The 19,711-nt window shown below is 48.3% G+C and overlaps 10 protein-coding genes across 10 annotated transcripts; 4 read left to right on the plus strand and 6 right to left on the minus strand.

Annotated features, from left to right (window-relative positions):
• Nucleotides 1–847: 847 nt before the first annotated feature.
• Nucleotides 848–2,338, minus strand: cbhC (putative cellobiohydrolase; the record flags this gene model as incomplete). Its single annotated transcript, XM_056718757.1, has 6 exons — nt 848–892; nt 946–1,187; nt 1,274–1,531; nt 1,587–1,724; nt 1,781–2,034; nt 2,094–2,338. The coding sequence occupies 6 exons, from the start codon at nt 2,336–2,338 to the stop codon at nt 848–850; spliced, it is 1,182 nt and encodes a 393-aa protein (XP_056582892.1).
• A 1,118-nt stretch (nt 2,339–3,456) lies between these two features.
• On the minus strand, nt 3,457–4,884 carry N7517_001028 (uncharacterized protein; the record flags this gene model as incomplete). The annotated part of the gene is made up of 2 exons (XM_056718758.1): nt 3,457–4,774; nt 4,832–4,884. 2 exons carry the CDS (start codon nt 4,882–4,884, stop codon nt 3,457–3,459), a joined length of 1,371 nt encoding a protein of 456 aa, XP_056582893.1.
• A 378-nt stretch (nt 4,885–5,262) lies between these two features.
• Nucleotides 5,263–6,284, minus strand: gcy1 (putative glycerol dehydrogenase Gcy1; the record flags this gene model as incomplete). Its single annotated transcript, XM_056718759.1, has 3 exons — nt 5,263–5,758; nt 5,829–6,206; nt 6,265–6,284. The coding sequence occupies 3 exons, from the start codon at nt 6,282–6,284 to the stop codon at nt 5,263–5,265; spliced, it is 894 nt and encodes a 297-aa protein (XP_056582894.1).
• A 545-nt stretch (nt 6,285–6,829) lies between these two features.
• N7517_001030 (PSME3-interacting protein) lies at nt 6,830–7,707 on the plus strand (the record flags this gene model as incomplete). The annotated part of the gene is made up of 2 exons (XM_056718760.1): nt 6,830–6,995; nt 7,115–7,707. 2 exons carry the CDS (start codon nt 6,830–6,832, stop codon nt 7,705–7,707), a joined length of 759 nt encoding a protein of 252 aa, XP_056582895.1.
• Nucleotides 7,708–8,177: 470 nt separating this feature from the next.
• Nucleotides 8,178–10,001, minus strand: N7517_001031 (sugar porter family MFS transporter; the record flags this gene model as incomplete). Its single annotated transcript, XM_056718761.1, has 7 exons — nt 8,178–8,835; nt 8,907–9,163; nt 9,214–9,457; nt 9,508–9,699; nt 9,749–9,824; nt 9,878–9,923; nt 9,975–10,001. The coding sequence occupies 7 exons, from the start codon at nt 9,999–10,001 to the stop codon at nt 8,178–8,180; spliced, it is 1,500 nt and encodes a 499-aa protein (XP_056582896.1).
• A 698-nt stretch (nt 10,002–10,699) lies between these two features.
• Nucleotides 10,700–12,488, plus strand: N7517_001032 (alpha-N-arabinofuranosidase; the record flags this gene model as incomplete). Its single annotated transcript, XM_056718762.1, has 6 exons — nt 10,700–10,806; nt 10,860–11,054; nt 11,113–11,240; nt 11,296–11,384; nt 11,437–11,536; nt 11,590–12,488. 6 exons carry the CDS (start codon nt 10,700–10,702, stop codon nt 12,486–12,488), a joined length of 1,518 nt encoding a protein of 505 aa, XP_056582897.1.
• Nucleotides 12,489–12,592: 104 nt separating this feature from the next.
• Nucleotides 12,593–12,951, minus strand: N7517_001033 (uncharacterized protein; the record flags this gene model as incomplete). The annotated part of the gene is made up of 3 exons (XM_056718763.1): nt 12,593–12,647; nt 12,709–12,791; nt 12,850–12,951. 3 exons carry the CDS (start codon nt 12,949–12,951, stop codon nt 12,593–12,595), a joined length of 240 nt encoding a protein of 79 aa, XP_056582898.1.
• Nucleotides 12,952–14,280: 1,329 nt separating this feature from the next.
• Nucleotides 14,281–17,174, plus strand: N7517_001034 (LLM class flavin-dependent oxidoreductase; the record flags this gene model as incomplete). Its single annotated transcript, XM_056718764.1, has 3 exons — nt 14,281–15,321; nt 16,383–16,657; nt 16,679–17,174. The coding sequence occupies 3 exons, from the start codon at nt 14,281–14,283 to the stop codon at nt 17,172–17,174; spliced, it is 1,812 nt and encodes a 603-aa protein (XP_056582899.1).
• Nucleotides 17,175–17,242: 68 nt separating this feature from the next.
• N7517_001035 (uncharacterized protein) lies at nt 17,243–17,692 on the plus strand (the record flags this gene model as incomplete). The annotated part of the gene is made up of 1 exon (XM_056718765.1): nt 17,243–17,692. The coding sequence occupies one exon, from the start codon at nt 17,243–17,245 to the stop codon at nt 17,690–17,692; it is 450 nt and encodes a 149-aa protein (XP_056582900.1).
• Nucleotides 17,693–18,044: 352 nt separating this feature from the next.
• N7517_001036 (uncharacterized protein) lies at nt 18,045–18,323 on the minus strand (the record flags this gene model as incomplete). The annotated part of the gene is made up of 2 exons (XM_056718766.1): nt 18,045–18,148; nt 18,176–18,323. The coding sequence occupies 2 exons, from the start codon at nt 18,321–18,323 to the stop codon at nt 18,045–18,047; spliced, it is 252 nt and encodes an 83-aa protein (XP_056582901.1).
• Between the last annotated feature and the right edge of the window lie 1,388 nt (nt 18,324–19,711).

Raw genomic sequence — 19,711 nt, forward strand, 5'->3', positions numbered from 1 at the left:
TCCTCCCATTCCGAAAGTCCACTGCAGGGAACTTGCCGGTAGGTTCCCGGGTCATGGTGAATATGGATATGTCTGGATGGGACACGACACTATCTCGGGATCTCCAGGCAATGGTCTTCGTGATATTATCACTTCGTTATATCTGCGTGAAAGACGGCCGGCTCACCAATGTGGAGGTAATTGAGACGACGATACTCGCAGAATTGTTGACAAAGTGATAGACTAAGTGGACGTACTAGCGGATGCGTTTCTAAATGATGAGAAGAAACTGATTAGAATACTCTGTAGCAGCGGAGACCCTACGGTGACTGACAATACAATACATCTCGTGGATACTTAGCTCAACACAGTGCTTGTCGTCTTCGCCGGGAACTGGGATGGAGGTCTTTTTGGTTTTGGACGGCTCTCCCCACGACGAGGGCAAAATTTCCTGCGAGACCATCGTCTCCAGAATCGCTTTCTCGGGGGAATGGTCATTTCTTCTCCAACTAGAGCCCCGGACTTAGAAAAGAGGCTGCTCGACTCGGAGTGGTCCTCGCCATATCAGGGCAACTTGTCACTCGGCCTCCATCGTGTCTATTTCCCACAGTATTTGTTTACCACTTTCATACGGGTGTCGCTATGCGAGAGTCTGCAAGGGTCAATTAGACATGAATCGAGATACCATACAGATCTTTCATGTACAATCTTTCTATCGCATGGTTGTTTCATAACTCAAAAATGAAATTGGTTCTTGCTATTCCACTATCAAAATGAAACCTTGACATCAAACATCATCTCCGTTCTGTATACCTAGCAGTCCTGGGGCCACCAGGGCTATCCAACTATCCAACCCGATTCGACCAATTTAAAGGGAGGGGTTAGCATTCTCCACAAGCTGGGCGAAGTATGCCTGCGAAATCGTCAGTATTGTGCCAGCAATCACATCAATCAGGGCCCTCTTACCTGGAACCAAGTACCAGCTTCAGGAGCAGGCTTAAGAGCATCGCCAAGTCCACAGTGGGCATCGTAGCGGGTCGCGCTGGTATCCGAAGTACCATCACTCTCACCACCGGGCTTGACCCAGACAAAGGCATCAGCCAAGGCATCACCTGTCTCGGTAGTGGGGCGGACACCGAAACCGGTTCCCATGACATTGCACCAATCGCCCCAGGCGGTTTGCTTAGTGGGCTGGACACCATTGCGGCCTGGAACAGAAAAGTCAGCGTGGGATCTTTGGCTCGTGGAGGGGAAGTTTATATGTCGCTGCTCTAAAAGGTTCTTGATTACATACCGGTGTCAGTGATGAAGTGGGCATCCCAGCCAGCAGTCTTGAGGAGGGGAGCAAGGGCGTTGATGTATTTCTTCTCATCGCAGTTGTCATCTCCCTGAGTGTATGAAGGGCAGGTAGCAAGAGACCATCCGTTGTAGTTGGCAACGTTGGTGGCAAGTCCGCGCAGAGAGGCGGGCTTCTCGGCATTGTTGTAGACACCAGCGTAGAGCTCAGCTGCGGGGCCCAAGTTAGCGGGCCAGCCCAACCATCCAGCGTGTCCTATATCAATGGTTAGCATATTTATGAGGGGTAATTGTATTCAATGGATTCCTACCGGCATCGAGGTACATGGCAACATTGGGCAAGTTCAACTGAGTGACGGCGTAATCAGTGCACTCCAGGTATGCGTCATGTGCGCCAGCGCACTTGGACACAGCCATGTTGGTAACCAAGTTGGCCAATGAATCAGGCTCTGAAAACAATGTCAGCAATGACTCACGCTAGAACAATCAATGAGGTTCTACTCACCAATGACAAGGATTGTCTGAATATCAGAGTACTCGACCAGGATCTCGCGGATGGAGTCAATGTACGCCTTGTACTTGGCGACACCACCATCAGCAATGGAGTACTCTCCATTACTGGCCAAAGCGGCGCAGTCACGATCAGGCAGATCGTAAACAACGAATTGGCCAGCAATCGGCGGGCTAGCACCGTCTGCGTTCTTAGCCTTGATGTCGGCCAAGAACTCACCCATCGTTGGCACCTTGTCGGCAGTATCTCTGGAAAAGAATATTAATGTCTGCTCAGGGTTTATAAGACATCAATTTAATGAACTCACAGCCAGTAGAAGGAGGGAACTTCGGCGGCGGCACTTGCGGCAGCCTTAGCAGCCCCGGTCATGGACGGCAAGGCTGAGGCAGAGACCTCGGATGCATAGAACGAGTTCACGTAAAGCTGGTATCCCTCGAAGGGATTCGCATTTGCCGAAGGTGCTGTGGTGACAGTTGCGCGAGCCGCAACGTCGATAGCAGCCGCCGCTGCGGAAGAAGCCAGCAGAGGCACCAATGGAATGAAGGACCGCATATTGGCAGTCTTGAAAGGAATGGATGTGAATGTTGCTGGTTGTTTGCTCTGTGCCTTCAACAATTATGTAGGAATTGGATCTCTTTATATACCCCAGTGAGATGAACGTCTTGTCTCCCTTGCGGAGATTGAACCCGGGAACCCGAAGGCGATGTCACACCATGTCGAAGTATTCGAGTAGGATGAGAATTATCTCCGTTCAAGTGACCATTTCCAGACATTGCCAAGAAAGATGTACAACAGAGACGTCAGAGAATAGCGTATTCTACGCTATGCGTGGTTAAATCTGGGTAAATATTGTCTTGTCTGGGGTAGATGGAACAATGCACCGGTCAACAGAAACTAATCTTCAGCCTTGAAACCAATATAAATTTCCTAGATGGTCAAGGGGAGGGGTTATAGTGTAATTCGAAGCCCCCGCGGAATTGATCCTCCGTCCCCAAACAGGACAGTCCTGGTCGATCTTCCCCAGACTCGGCGCGGGAGGACCATATTAGGCTCGGTTCACATTGCGAGGTTAAGCTCTTCATCTTGGCTGCTTAACTGCCATAGTAGAGGAGGTTCCTTGTCAGAATGGTAAGGATATCTAAACAAACCACGGTTAAGAAACAAATTGGAGAAACCGTTTCAAATGGACATTACCAGACACTTGACAAATTTAAGAGAAGTAGACAAGATAATGACCTGAAGCCTAAGATCATGCAAGAAAACGCCATTTCCTTTCGACAGCCACATTGTTCGGGGACCCCGCACCCGTGTTCTTCAGCCGGATTAGTCCAGTTAGGTGAAACGAGTACATTTCATAGGAAATTAAAAAGGGCTAATAGGACACTTTTGCCATATAGCCAAGAGGCTGAATCAAGTTGACCAGGCTGAAATAACATAGCTGTTTCTAGGTTTTTACCATGCAGTGACATTGATTTCTTAAAAACTATTTTTCAATATAAATTCATTAAATTGAGCAAGTATAACACGAAAGGGGTGTTAAAAGAGTGGAGTGGTATCTGTTTCATCATCATGTAGTCCTAGTTTCAGACTGGGATATGTGCAAAAGGGGGGGGGAAAGGAAAAGAAAAAAGAGAGGAACGAATAAAAGTGATCAGGAGACAAGCGTCCGGTCAACGTTTGGCTTGATCACATTCAGCCAAGAACTTGTAAATTCCCTCCACACCTTCGTATGCAGAGTTACTCTCGGGTTCGCCAGCGCTGGAGACTTCGGGGAAGAAAGGCTGATCTCCAAGCTCACTGATGTTGATACTGGAGTAGCTCTTGGTCGAAGATTTCCAGGGATTGGCACCAAATAGCTCACTATCATCGAAACTGATGGCATTGCCCGAATCCCGACTGCCAGCTGGCGACGGTGGCGTGCAGCTTTCTGGTGTCATCATCCCTTGCCAGTCAAGATACGCTGGATGCTGCGAGTGCAACTTGGGGGCTTTGTCAAAGTAAAAGTCCGCGTCGGAGGAAGTGGCAATGCTCGGTGCAAAGGGAAACAAAAGAGCCAAATCAGCGCCAGTGCGAATATCAAAATCTTCATCCTGGGCGACTCGGCCTCGCTGAATCCCAACCTCACAACACAGCTGCTCTACAGTTTCTGCATCACAGCCCGGGAAACGCACCCGGATCGTCGATCGGTCGTGAAGGGAGATCGGAAGATCGCCAAGTGATGAGAGACGCTTGAGATCGTTCATCACTGCAGAGAAATCTTTCAGAGCACGGGCAAAATCGGCAGAAAGCAGATCCATGAGACCCTCGGAGTTTAGAGAGTCGCACGAGGCAGAGCGGTCCTGCTTACCGACACCACCAACAGCACTGAGGGCAGTGATGGTTGGGGAAACCTGGAAGTCAATGAACGAGCCAGGTGCGGTGTGCAGGTTGGCATTAATCTTTCGCTCCGCCTGGTCTTGTAGTGTGCTGACTGACTTATACCGCTTCTCTCCAGTGTGGGGATCGATGCCATCGAAGCGAACTTTTTGCCCAGACAGAAAGAAAGCACGAACGCCCTGCGATACATTCTGAATAACTTGTGCTGGTGCGGCAGGCCCATGGGAAAAGTATCTAGCTCCGCCAAAACGGCCAGCACCAGCAGCGTATCCTCCTGCAGTCCGACCAAGGGTGCCACCGGTCAGGTTGGGACGAAGAGTAGAAGCAAAAGGTGCACGGCTACTGAGTCGACTAATATTCGCCGCAACGCGAGAAGTGTTACGGGTAGGGGCAGCGGCATCGGCTCCTAGTCCAGATCGAATCGCTGAGGCGAAAGCGCCAGCGGCACGGGTCGAGAAGTGGCGACTGCGGGCTTGACGGATGGCAGCGGCACGGCTGATTGGCTGACTAGGATTGATTCGGGCATAGGCGGGTTGATATCGCACGGGATGATATTGTGTAGGCTCTGGTAGTTTGGAACGTATAGCCTTGGAGGCTTTTGCGTAGGCAAACCTAGGAGGATGTTAGTCAATGGCTCCATTGTGATTCGACAGGCAAGGGGAGACGTACCTTGCTACTCTCCATATTTTAGGAAGCAGCAGGTGCCCTGCTGAAGGCGCCATGATGATGTTTCAGAGTCGAATAATTCAATGAAGATGATGGAACAGTTGAAGAGAGGAAGGATGCCTGATGACGGGGTGTGGATCCTTATCTCTCCGCCTGAGACACGAGGCTCCGCACTATGTGACGCCACCCCCGTGACCAAGAATACTTGTGTTTGCTTTGTTTGTATGTTTTTGCTATGTTTGACACTATGACGACATTGGAATGGATTCATGCGTTTTCTCTTGCCAACCAAAATAGATATTTTGGGTACAGCAACTATCTTGATAATTAGTTACAGCTTATGTACTTAATATAAAAGTTATTGTCACAACAAAATCATTCTTTTGGTATCTAAAGCCTATGTACTCATAAAACATTCATAATTTTCGACATATTTACTCGTCATCGCCAAAGAAGACCTTGATGGGGAGCCATGCGTCACCACAGACCTTGAAGCGGTCCTTAAGGTTGTCGAGCTCGTTAATCTCATCAGCAGTCAACTCCCAGCCGTTGATATCAAAGTTGCCCTCAATGCGAGACTTGTTGACGGACTTGGGAATGACACTCCAGCCCTTGCTGATACCCCAAACGAGGAGAACCTGCTGGGGAGTCTTGCCCTTCTTCTCAGCGAGCTTGAGAAGAGTAGGGTCCTTGTACAAGGGAGAGTCGGTTGAGCCGAGGCAGGAGTAACCGGTGGAGTGGATGCCCTTGGAGGTGTTGTAGGCAACCAGCTTGGGGGAGGGGTTGTTGGGGTGCAGCTCGATCTGGTTGACGGCGGGGACGATCTTGCAGCTGGGGTCGTTCAGGAGCTTCTCAAGGTTCTTGATGCCGAAGTTGGAGACACCGATGTTGCGGACCTTGCCAGTGGCAGGCAGCTTCTGGACTTCTTGCCTGTAATGAACATGAGTTAGCACTGGTTCCCCACTGGATGGATGAATTTTTGGGTCATTGATTCACTTACCAGGTCTTAATGAAGTCCCAGTCGGGGAGGTGCTTGGACAGGTCCTCAGGGTCGGTGGAGCTGGGCCAGTGAACCAAGTAAAGGTCGACGTAATCAGTACCGAGGTCCTTGAGAGAGGAATCAATTCCCTCAGCGACGCGCTTGTGCCAGGGGTTGTCCAGCTTGGTGGTGAGCCAGATCTGATCGCGGGGCACGCCGGAGTCCTTAATACCAGCACCGACCTCGGCCTCGTTTCCGTAAGCCAGAGCAGTGTCAATGTGGCGGTAACCGGCGAGAAGGGCGTCCTTCACGGCCACGCGGACCTCATTGGGCTTGGACTGCCATGTTCCCAGACCGATGGCGGGGATCTTGGCGCCGGTGTTAAGGGTGTAGGTCTTCCTGTAGAGAGAGATTGGTTAGTGCGATGATCTAAGTGTATCGCGAGTCAAGGACTTACTGAGTGTGTTGGTTCGACATTTTGATATATTTTGGAATGAATAAAAAGAAGATGTTTTAAGAGGCGAGGTGGTCTTTATATAATGTCCTGATGTAAAGTGGGCAGGTCCAAGAGCGATGATGTCGTTGGAGGGGAGGATGTGGGGGGGCAATTGGTCATATTGGACATTATCCTCTCTATTAAATGGCAAATAGAGCCCGTGGAAGTTGATTAAGAATTACCCGACTGGCCAATATCCACTTGATATATCACTTAAAATCGTCATACTGGAGCCCTGGGGAAGATTCTGAGGGTATAACCAACTCAACCCCAAGGGACCATTCTGGCTAAATGCAACGTTTCCACTCTTATTGACCCTTCCAATCATATCTGTCAATTGTGATCGACAATCCCTCCGAATTCTCTGTGAAACTCGGAAACTTCTCGGTCTCAACACATTCGCCCGCGTTTCGGTCTATTCCACGCCCCCCACATTCCATCCCGGCCCCCCTGCCGGATAATTTCACATTCCGACCGACCATTATACCCGAGTGCTCCCCGTACCACTTTACCCAGCCCCATCACTATGTCATCAGGTTTCGTTTCATCCGGCACAAACGAGCAGCCCATCGAGCGTGACGATGAGTGGCTCCGAGCAGAACAAGAGCTGGAGGAAGAGCGGAGGCGGAAGGCCGAGCTAGGAAAGCAGGATGGCGGCAAAAGTCTCTTTGAGGTATTGGAGCGGAATAAAAGTGAGCCCAACTCGGTTGCATGGCCCCCGTCTGCATTGGCCCCGGAGAAATATGAGCGGACAATTCATTCACGGAATCTGGCTAACATGTTAGGGTGATTTTCCTCGGTTATTATACAGTGGCCAAACAAGAAGCTTTTGAAGAGAAATCCCGTCTCAGAAATCAATTCCGTTCCCTCGATGAAGACGAAGTCGACTTCCTAGATTCTGTTCTCGAGTCAACGCGCGCCCAGGAGGCCGCTGTGAAGAAGGAGACGGCAGATCAGCTTGAAGCCTTCCGTCGACAACGCGAGGAGGCGCAGAAAGCACTACTCGGATCAACCTCGCCGGATGTGACACCCGTGCAAGGAGAGGATTGGGCCGCGCTGGCTCGTAAGAGACGGCGTGATAAACAGAGGGACTTATTGATTCCAGGGAAGAAGCGCAAAGGTTCAGCTACCGAGAACGCTGATGGGAAGGAAACACACAGTGGGAACGACTCGCAGCAACAGGCTGGCGCTGCCAGTTCAAGTACCAAGAAGCTGGACCAAGGGACTTCTAAGTCCAATGAAGCTACGCCTGCTGCATCTGTCACAGCGTCCGAAACCGCAAATCCTGTCACACAGCCCAAGGTGGTAACAGATACAGAGAAGGGGCAACTAAAGACAAAAAGCCCGACGAAACCACCCGCGGTTTCGCTTGGATTGGGAGGATATAGTTCGGACTCGGAATGATCGCCAACATCCATGACCTCGGGGGTCAGTTAGCACAGATATCTATGTTAGGGGTGTATGATTAGATCAAATTAATGATTGAAGAAGCAAATATCTCTACGAGTATACTGGGATCTCACCGGTATCTATAGATTATCTCTAACATGAACATACTCAGGTTTTAGTGTCTTGATGCTGATTCCATATCCCCTTCCATCTGCCTGTAGAGCGAAAACACCATAAACAAAGAATGAGCTGAAACTGTAAAACTGATATATTCAGACAACCAGATTCAAAACTAGTGGTCCCCAAAACTGTCGTATGCTGCAATTGCTTCGATAATAATCGAGCCGGGTGTCCACTCTTCTATTTTACATTTCACTCCATGAGTACATGTAACCACTTCACAATTGTATCTCAACACCAAATCAACTGAACTATCCACACATGCAACGCGAACGTCCCCTGCAAAGTCATCCTATGACCCTGTTCTACTCAACATGCATCGCATTTTGCTTCACTTCCTGCTCCTCAACCTTCCGCTCCAGATCATGAGTCATATACTCTTCTTTGCGAGTTCCAGGCACGATCCAAGGGGCATTGACGAACATCTGGTTCATTTCCTCGAGCGGCACGCGCTTTGTCTCAGGAAGCAAAAGCCAGAAGAAAAGGGCATTGGTGAAGTTGCAAACGACAAAGAGGATATAGAAACGATACCCAATCTTCGTCATTGCAATGGGCGTGACCTGACCGATCATCGTGTTGAAAGCGAACGAAGTCATAGTGGCAATCGAGACACCCTTGGCACGTGTGCGAGTGTCGAACACTTCGGCGGGGATAATCCAGGACAGAGGACCACAGGTTGCGGAGAAGGAGAAATTGTACAACCAAGTCATGATGATAAAGCCCCAATGAGCGCCGGTGTTGTTGGTTGATGGAGGAAACTGTGCGAGTAGCACAGTTGCAATGATGAAGGTCAGACAGTTGCCCAGGTTTCCGCCGATTAGAGTCCAGCGTCGGCCGAAGCGATCAATGTACATCATGCACAGGAACTGTCCGAACAATGCGATGATGGAGTTGATTGCCTGGTACTTCAATGTGTCTTCGTCGGAAATACCGATTTGACCGTAGATCTGGGGTGAGTAGTATCTGTTAACGAAATATGTTAGTTGAGTGCTTGTATTTTGACCAACAGTGGTTGTAAATCATTGTACACTTACTGAATGGCGGATACACCGGTCATCTGTCCCGAAGCTTGCAATGCACAGCAGAGGAACAGTCGACGGAACGAGGAGCGATTGGTGAACAACTCGAGATAAGACTTTGCCTCGTTCTCATGCTCAAACGTGATGCTCTCCTGAATCTGAGCAAACTCTGCCTGGACCCAAGCATCGTTTTCGTTTCCATGAGCATGGAGCTTGGCCAATGTGCGCAATCCCTCTTCGGCGCGATTGTGATCGATGAGCCAGCGAGGCGACTAGAGAACCGTTAAATCATTGAAGTTTATATGATCGAAGCCAGACATACCTCGGGGAAGAAAGAGATCAAAACACCCAAGAACACCGCAGGAGCAATCTGCAAACCGAGAGGTAGTCGCCATTGTGCAGAGTCAGATGCTGCAAAGCCGGTGTACGTTCCATATCCAATCCATCCAGCACAAAGCGCTCCAATACCGAGCATGAATTGCTGCAAGGAAGTAACCCGACCACGGATGCTGGGGTGACAGATCTCTGCTTGGTAGAGAGGAATCATCATTGTGAGGAAACCGACGCTAATAATGTTAGTGTTTATTTGAGTGGCGTGTTCGGAAAGATCACATACCCTAATCCGGCCAGGAATCGTCCACTGTATAGATAGTCAATTGTTACCGCACCGGTTTGAAGGCCACCTCCCAGGGTGAAGATGAAACATCCCAATGAAATGGTTCGTCGTCTTCCTAGGTAATCACCACTGGGACCCGCAAGTCCGGCACCGATACATGCGCCAGCGGTGAATAGAGACACGATCAATCCTCTGAAAAGTCGTTAGATATTTTCGATAATTTCATATACGCGAGACTCACGTTTGGGTATCATTTGCCTCGAATTTGCTTTCAAATGATTCACAGACAAGCACGGCAGCGATAACACCCAGATCATCTGCGATTATATCAGATTCCGTTCTATCAAGAAGGGAGGTTGGAAGAACATACATCCGTACAGGAATGATCCAAGAGACGCAAAAACGCCGACCAGGAACTATATCAAATCATTAGCTCGGGCTTCTTAATGGGATGTGTCCCTTCATACCTGGTACCATGACGGCGAGAGACGCATGGTTTTGAGAAGTGGATATATAGAGGAATATGGGGTTGAAGATCTATCTCCACATGTCCTTCATTCTCCGGGGGAGCTTCTCTACATATACCGAGGGGACATATGGAGACAGAACTACTTCGGAGAATCGCATATGGAAGTCAAGGCTTAAACTGCACTAGCCTCTTCCAAGGTTAAGGGGAAATGCGGAGAGTTCACCAATCGCTTGATATATTGTTTCTATAGAAATTGTCCGGGTTGATTTTCCCAGCTAATACGCGAGGAATTGGCAAAGAGATGTGGCGGAGGATCTCGTCTGTGATTGACGGAAGATCTCCAAACCTTCTTCCATACCGGTATCGTGAAGGGAAACTGTCACCTGATTGGTTTTATTTGTCCACTAATTGACTTGGAAAGGTAACCAAGGGCTTCGCCTCGTTTTTCCGGTCACAGTGACTAGCGCTAAATACAGAAAGCCAAGTTCTCTCGATTCTCCCCGGCCCTCTCCCCGCAGGAGTTTTGCCGCTTCAAGGGACCAAACGATCGGTTATTTACATAAATCGCTTGTGATCAGAGACATTCTCGCTTGAATTGTCATTGAATCACCTCAGGATTTAAGGACACATTTCCCTTGTGAACCAGATCCCAGTTTAAATCGCCTATTTAGCCAGACGCCGCCAACATAAACAGTAGAAACAAACTTCCAAACGTACAAAAAAATGACGACCTTTACCAAGTTGGAGGATCATGAGACGCCTCTCATCTCCGTGCACCCATCCAGGCGCATTTCCAAGATCAACCCGAACATTTATGCCGGCTTTACCGAGTAAGACATCTCGGACCTTCCAGTTTGGTGACATGGGCTAACTAGTTCCGCAGGCATATGGGACGGTGTATCTATGGTGGCATATATGATCCCGGAAACCCGCTGTCAGACGAGAAGGGATTCCGCAAGGACGTTTTGGAGGCGTTGAAGGGGCTCAACATCCCTGTCGTTCGGTATCCCGGCGGAAACTTTTGCGCGACCTATCACTGGCTTGATGGTGTTGGTCCTAAGGATCAGCGGCCAGCACGGTATGATTATGTCTCATGTTCTATTTTTGCTAGAACTTTGCTGATGTTGATCTGCCAGACCCGAACTTGCTTGGCTCGGAACCGAGACAAACCAATTTGGCACTGATGAGTTCATGCAATGGTGTGAGGCTCTAGGCACGGAGCCGTACCTTTGCTTTAACTTTGGTACCGGTACTCTGGATGAAGGTATATTCTTATTTAACTCCACTGTGACATGATGGTATACTGATTTTGGATTTAGCCCTCGGCTGGGTTGAATACTGCAATGGAACTGGCAATACTTACTATGCCAACCTGCGAAGAAAGAATGGCCGTGAGGAGCCTTACAATGTATGTTCAAATGAGTGCAACTTGTTGAGCTACAATCTAACAACCGGAGTAGGTCAAGTACTGGGCTCTCGGAAACGAGTGTTGGGGTCCCTGGCAGGTGGAGCAGATGACCAAAGAAGCATATTCTCACAAGGCAATTCAATGGGCCAAAGGTAATACTCCGTTTCATTGCAGCAAAGAAGTCGCGCTAATATGACTTCCTCAGCTCTTAAACTCCTGGATCCCACCCTCATCTTGATCCTCTGCGGTCAAGATGGCACTGCATCATGGGATTACTACACCCTAAACCAGTGTCTCGTGCCCGCCCACTCCGCACTATCCACCAGTTCAGTTCCTTTGATTGACATGCACAGCATCCATCTTTACACATCCTCATCATCCCACCTTCCCAACGTGACCGCACCACTAGCAGCCGAGCGCGCAATTGAAATCACCTCCTCCTTGATCGATCTCGCCAGAGTTGAAAACCAAGTTCCCCCCGAACAACTTCGCCCGACAATCTGCTTCGACGAGTGGAACGTCTGGGATCCGATCCGCGCAGAGGGAAGCCAAGGCGCCGAAGAAAGCTACACGCTCTCCGACGCGCTCGCCGTAGCCGTCTGGTTGAACGTCTTTGTCCGAAAGAGCAAGGATGTCAGCATGGCGTGTATCGCGCAGACTGTCAACGTTATCTCGCCCTTGATGACCACTCCGGAGGGAATTACCAAGCAGACGACCTGGTGGCCGCTTTGGCTGTTCTCGCGATACATGCGCGGTTGGACCGTTGGAAGCCATGTCTCCTGTGGAACGTACGAGGGTGAGACATCTCCCAAGTGGGTTCGAAGTGTCAAGGATACGCCCTGGTTTGATGTCAGTGCTACTCTCGGCGATGATGGGTTTGTCAATGTTGCTGTTGTGAATATTCATGACACTGAAGACTTGGAAAGTCGGGTCGAGGGGCCTCAGGGAGAGGTTTCTGTGTTCACGGTCACGGCGAGCGATTTGTTCGTGACGAATATGAAGGGCAAGGAAGAAGTGGCGATCCAGGAGTCCACCTGGGATGGAAGTGGGTTGTATAAGTTCCCGCGACACTCGCTTACTCTACTGAGATGGAAGGCTGAGTGAGTTTACCAAGATGGTATTATGAGGACAGCAATAGACTTTATGCAATAGATATTAAATTGGTTCTGTTATGATTCGGGTCAAGGTCCAGTAATTCTATCTTAGCTCTAACCGTAGTTCACATCATGGACAGTCCCATCATCGTTAACATGGACATTGAGTCTTAATTCAATCATACACTGTCAGTAACATATTGACTTCATGGCACTTTGCAAGGCATTACCTGTTCGGATTATGATCTTGGGTCTTCATGTCACCCGGCTTCAATATCCGATGAGATTCCGGAAGATCTTTCTTCGCAAAGGACTAGCTAACAGTCAGAATATCATGTTTGATTTCGACGATGTGTAAAAAGGTGACGTACTGTCTCATTACTGGTGTCGCTAATCGTCTTTCCCATGAGTTTGTTGAGCCACTCGGGCTTATCGCCCATTGAGGAGTTGATTCCTGGAACAACGAGTGGCATAATGACTGGCTTAAAGTAGTAACTTTCTTCAAATGGAAATATGTGTAAAAGGAAGATAGAAAAGTGAAGGATGTCGAGGATATAAGCCATCTCTCATCGATGACGTAGGATCCCGATTGGGACTAGCGTCTTATCATGCGCCTCTCAACAAGTTAACCACTTTTCTTATTGGCCTCAGCATAGCAATGATGTCAAATTGGAGGCATTTCAAGATCCAAAACAATACGTCCCTGATCGATAGAGCCTATAGGGATTCGCGTTGAGGGTGGCATATGAGACCGGTTTCCAAGGTTGTAAATATACAATGCTGAGTCATGATCTGTCCATGCGAGGCCCCGAGGCCTCATGAGGCAGTCCGACAAGGTGTATAAAATATGCCGATGCCGGTGTTCGAAAGGCAGTGGCTGTACCTGTGGATATTAAAAGTAAAACTTCAATCCGAATAACGGCGGAGTGACACTGGGGAGGTCTCAAAGGTCTAATCGATTTGCCGGGTCTTTCGCCAATCCTGGAGGGCAGATGAACCCCAACTTTAACTTCGACTGTCGATTATTTGCACTCGGCTGAGACTCATAGATAACAAACCATAGCGCACTGCTTTGTGGTAGAACTCGTTGATAGCTAGGAGAACTCCCAAAGGACACGCTCCACTTGCATTTGGAACAACCCTGCCATCTCGGGATATATATCTTACTTGCTGCCGAAGAGACTTTATATACCCGCCAAATTTTTTGTAAACCCTGGAGTTTGCGGAAAGTCCTGGATAGAGACTTGAAATGGCTGGCAGCTGTGGTAAAAGAAGAAGCAATACTACCTCGGTGTCCGTCCATATCGGCAGGACTATATCACGAAGATTGTCCCAATGATCGTGTGATGAACGGAATCCCGGCAAACCCGTTATCTAGGGGCTTAAGATCTTTACAAGTTAACCCCGTAACTGAATTGCGATCTCGGCCAGCTTTCTATAGGCTTACCTGGCGGGTCCTAGTCAACATCGTATTGCGATTCTCATGGATCATCTTGCGCAATACTGGCGCAATACCTTCTATTTATCATAACTTTGCTTACTGATGCGACAGAAGGAATAGCGCTTACTTGAATTAGTAGGGAAATCTAAGTAAAACATCTGATCTGACGGGAAAAAATATAGTTATCGACTTGCGTGCTAAGACGCAATCGCTTACCATCTTGCGTCATGCTTTGAGATGCCAAATCGTCTCGGAGATACGGCGATGCTGAAGTATTAAAGAAGATTGATATGCCACAAGTTGAGAAAAGAAACAGTATTTGATAAGAAAATCAAGAAAGTCAAAGCTTGAAAAAGTCACTATGCCGGAATTCATCAGCGTCACGTTCCCGAACGCATCTACGGAGATCGCTCCGATCCCCAACGCCTCGATTGATCCAGAGTACCTCACTCGCTACGCTCGCAATCTTGATGATTACGGTTACAATTACACACTGGTTCCCTACGACTCTTCGTCATATGATCCATTCACCATTGGAGCAACCATTTTGTCTGTGACCAAGAAGCTCAAGGTCATCATTGCTCTGCGACCCAACACGCTTTACCCCACAGTCGCAGCAAAGGCACTAGCGACACTCGATCAACTCAGCTCCGGTCGCGTCGTTGTCCACTTCATCGCAGGCGGCAGTGACGCAGAACAAGCCAAGGAAGGCGATTTCCTAAGCAAGGATGAACGCTACGGACGTCTCGAAGACTACATTAAGATTCTCCGCCGTGCATGGAAATCCGACGAGCCATTCGACTGGGACAGCGAATACTACCAGTTCAAGCAATTCAGCAACCGCGTTCGCCCTACCAACGGCCCAATTCCCGTCTCCGTCGGCGGCTCCTCAGACGAAGCATACCGCATTGGAGGCTCCCTGGCTGATATCTTTGGACTTTGGGGTGAACCTTTGAAAGAAACAAAGGACCAGATTGATCGCATCTATGCCGAGGCAGCAAAGGCCGGCCGCCCGGACTCGGACAGACCTCGCATCTGGGTGACTTTCCGTCCTATTATTGCAGAGACTGAGGACCTCGCTTGGGCCAAGGCACACAAGACCCTCGATGCTCTGAATGTCAATACGGCAAAGGGTCAAGGAAAGACTCCTCCAAATGCGCCACCCCCGCAGAATGCAGGATCTCAGCGACTTCTTGATATTGCTGCTCGTGGCGAGGTCCAGGACCGGGCTCTATGGTATCCTACTGTTACCGCGACGAATGCACGTGGTGCATCCACTGCATTGGTTGGATCGCCTCAGACTGTCATCGAGTCTCTTCTTGACTATGTTGATCTTGGGGCAGATCTTATCTCTATTCGAGGATATGATAATCTTAACGACGCCATCGATTATGGACGGTTCGTGCTTCCCAAATTCCGTGAAACGTTGAAGGAACGGGAGAACGGTGCTTCCAATTAAATAATGAGTGTGAAAACTGGTCTTAGCATAAATTATCGCACGTCATGCATATGTACCCTTTTTTTTTAAGTCGAAAGATCACACAATGAATCAAAGTCTAGTAACAAAAGATCAACCACAAGTAACATGAATCATAATGCTCGTTAGTATCATGCCCTAGTGTTAAAAAAAGTCCGATAGAAAGATGATAATACAGTGGTTTTCATAGTAATGCTAGACTTTTCTCTACGGATGCACGAGCGATTTAGATATCATAGGTGTTTAGAGTAGGGCATATATCGAGTTCAGAAAACTATCGCTTTAAAATGGAGAAATAATCTCATGCTTACGTATAAGGCCTTGTAAATAGGTTAGCGCGATAGACCCAGATACCTGTCGTAGTCTAGTACCAAAATATCATTGGTAGGTATGTCAGCATGGGGTAGGTATGTCAGCATGGCTTTTTTTAGACGTCATGTCTCCAAGACCTCTTCACTGTCTCCTGCCGCGTGTAAGTGCTCGATGATACATAATGCAGGGTATCTCACGGACGCCCGGAGACTGCGTTCCGAGAAATAAGAGACAGGGTGCTATATGTCCCAGATCCAACGACTGTCTTCATTGTACGCTTCATAATCCCTTATCCTGTCCCCGTCTCTGTCGTTTACTGGCTCTGTATGTAGAAGTGACTGCCAATATTCGTAACCTTTCAATACAGAACAAGAGTGTGAAGGCCAGAACAGTAAACAGTAAAGAGTGCATGAAACAGGATGTTCAAAATAACATGACTTGTAAATCGGGGGCCGCTTCAATCAGATGGTACATAGCTGTAAACACCCCAATCTCAATCAATTTTGAATGCTCGGAGCCTTGATGTTATACCGAGTAAAGCAAACAAGACCAGGTATATAAATCCACATGATCATCAGACCTCATTTCTCTCCCTCTTTCTTCTTTTATCATCTCTTGCATCATCTTCATCTCCTGCACACTGCACTGACCTGTCTCCACCCATGCACGCCAAGACTCGGCCCGAACCGAAGCCCTTGGCCCCACCTGCTCCTGACTGGCCCGAGACTCGATCTACGATCGATCAGAACCCTGCGAAGATGGCAAAGAAAACTATTACAGGCGAGTCGCACGTTGGCGCCGAGGACCAGGTATTCAACACTAACCCCGCTCTATCTGATCCTGACAAACCTGGGGTTGATGAAGACTCCTACAACCCCCCTCTCTGTGTCTATCCGTCCTGGATTCAACAGCTGGAGCAGGGTGTTGCGGACTACGAGAAGTTCATACGGTGAGTTGAGCATGATCCGAGCCGTGTCTACTACACAATTGTTTCTGCCCAGGCGGAATATGAAAGACTCCAGCAACAGACTGTGAAGCACGCCAACGATGGACTTGAAGCTCACCGAGCTCGTGCCGTGGCTGAGGGCCCTGAGGGTGTCAAAGCCGAACACTCGGCCGGGTACATGAAAGCTCGACACGAGGAATTGAAGATGGGGTATGATTGTATGGTTGGGGAGGCAAGCAATTACGCCGAGGAACTTCGCCGCCTCCCACTCCAACAACAAACTCGCACGGGTCCGAAGGTTGTTTCCATTGAAACCCCTAACCAAAACCAATCCAATCGATTTCACTTTGCTGCTGAGAGTGTTGAAGGGGAGATTGAGCCCCGAATCAGCAAGTCCACCCTCCCGGATCCCGAAAAACTGGACGATGGACTGAACTCTCCCTTTGAAAGCTGGCTCCTTGACATGCAAGGCAAACTTTTTTCAACGCCGACCACTACCCCACTGAGAAGCACAAAATGATCTACATTGCAGCCCGAACCACTGGAGCAGCCCATGTGTACTTGAACGCTGGTCTGCGACAGGATGCCATGCATCCGTATACCAAAGCCCAGGACATGTTCGATGACCTTGAATGGAGGTTCGGCGACCGGAACGATGCAACTGAAGCTTGCAATGGGCTAGACAGACCAAAAATGAAGCCCACAGACGACTTCCATACCTTCCTATGCATGTTTTTGTACAAGTCTGGTGCAAACAGAACGCGCTTCGGGTGTCTGAAGAACGAGCTCTATGACCGTCTGACCTATGATCTGAAAAGAGCCGTCATGCCCGCAAATCTTGACAACACCGTCACGTTTGACGAGTTTACAAAGATTTGTGGACAGGAAGATAGACTTCTAGGGCATGGGTACATCCAGAACAAGAAATGGGATTGGAAGAAGGTAAAAAAGGTGACATCTCGGGCTCCCGAGCCATCAGGCAACATGGAGGAGATGTCGAGCGCACTGGCAACTGGAAATGCCATGTGTTGGTGGTAGTTAGGTGCAGATACTAGTTCCAAGACAAAGACATTGAATCTTATTACATCTTTTACACTTTGTGATTCCGTAGATTGATAAGCATGTACAATGATGTCAATACTGCTTCCGTTCAGACCGTAGGAAAGGGTCTTTTTACTGATCTAATCTTGCTCTGAAAAGGTAGCATGGAATAAGCTACTTAAGAATTTAAGGTTCTGGTCAAATGTAAGGTTCTGATACACTTTTAACATCGAATTGAATATAATTAGTCTCTCCCGTCCATCTCAATCGATAGCGAATAAAGTTAGCAAATTTTGTCTGATCTTCAACATCCAGCCAAATCCCTAGAAGGAAGTGATCAACAAAGACCTCAAACATCCTCAATATCGAAGCGAATATGTAGTTTGTGAAGGTCAAGAGCAGTATGGAAAGTAGCAATTCGTGCAATCCGTTTGACACCCTGGCCATAAGTACCTAGAATAAAATATGCAACAACCTTACCCACAGGCGTACCCATAATAGCGCTAAACTCGGGTGAAGAGCGATTCCAGGTTTGAGTCTTTGCAGAAGGATAGCTAAGCCCTATACGGGAAGGGTAGATATGCTCCTCAATAAAGGGCTCAGTTTCACATTCCTGTACTTCACCCATAAAGACATGCTTCAGACTATCCAACCGAAAGTGCGTTTCATACGCAATTTTTATAAGCTCCGACACGTACGGATCGCTCGACCCATGAAGTCTTCTCATAGAATAGAGAAAAAAAACGCCTGGTCCTATCGTTGCGACCACTGCTGTAATCCCTTCTTTGGTCTTGATGATCGAGTGCCGGAAAGACGGGGACTCTGTGGGATCTGGAGTATGTGGAATTAGATCTCCAACTGGAAGACCAAGTCCCACAATAGAGGCGATATATGCTGGTGATAACCATTCTCTTTCATACTCATTGGTCCAGAGAGGCCGTTGTAGAGTCTCCGATTTTAGTGTACTCATGGGGATTGGGCATCCGGGCTCATTGACATTTTCCATCCATTGGATTAGCTTATCCCCATATGGCTCAAATTGGGGATATTTAAAAGCCATTGCAGGATATAGATGATATGACGACTAGAATAGACAACAGGGTGTTTTAAGCAAATAAGCACATATAAAAACCACAAGCAACAAAATAAACTTGAACAAAGGCATTGTGAAGCACACCAGATTGAATAGATTGTCAAAGACTCAGACAGTCAAAGAAACAAAAAGCATATGAGTATTATGTGTGGATTTCCTTGGCTTTGTCACGGACAAAGCAGATAATGTTTCTTTATGTGGACCCCTACTACCTCTCCCTTTGACGGGATGAATGGTAGCTTGTAGTTCTCAGCTTCATCTCACAGCTAATAATTCGAACAGCTGGAAGTCGTTCAACTAAACCGTCGGGCATGGAGAAACTCATTTTCTAAGTAGTTGCCTGAGAGCATTATAGTCACTGCTTTAGGACACGGCTTTCCGATTATCTTGCCAGAAAAATCAGAATGTGAGGATTTGATCTAGGGGGCAGACCTTTGGCCGGATATCATTGTACAGTGAGATCACGAAAGTAAAACTCCACCACAGCAAGGAGCATCTGGGCTCAGGGAGGATCGGATCGAGAGATGTTGTGGACACTCGGCTGGTCGCCTCGGGTATTTGAGGTCGGGTCCATATCACGTGTTAGTACGCATATAAAGGTTAAAATATAATATTCCTTGATCACCTCTTAAAACAAGATCTAGGCAGAAAGGAACAATGAGTAAATCAAGTCATAAGAGAGACATTTAAAGATTCAAAAAAAAGTGGTGATATCTCCCATGCCCAGTAACTATGCCTAGGCCACGCCCAACCCCGAGGGGTTGAGAATGCATAAGTGGAAAAAGATTTTGATCATGGGCTGCGCGAGTTGGACTCCAACTAACAGGGGGGAGGGGGCAATTGCTATCAGAGCAACCCGCTCAGCCACTGAGGGGGGAGGGTCGAGGAACTTGTGTTTGTCTTGAATTTAATAGGAACCTGGG

This window comes from Penicillium concentricum (assembly GCF_028827145.1).
Source record: "Penicillium concentricum strain IBT 3081 chromosome Unknown utg000001l_segment0_segment0, whole genome shotgun sequence".
NCBI classification, from domain to species: domain Eukaryota; kingdom Fungi; phylum Ascomycota; class Eurotiomycetes; order Eurotiales; family Aspergillaceae; genus Penicillium; species Penicillium concentricum.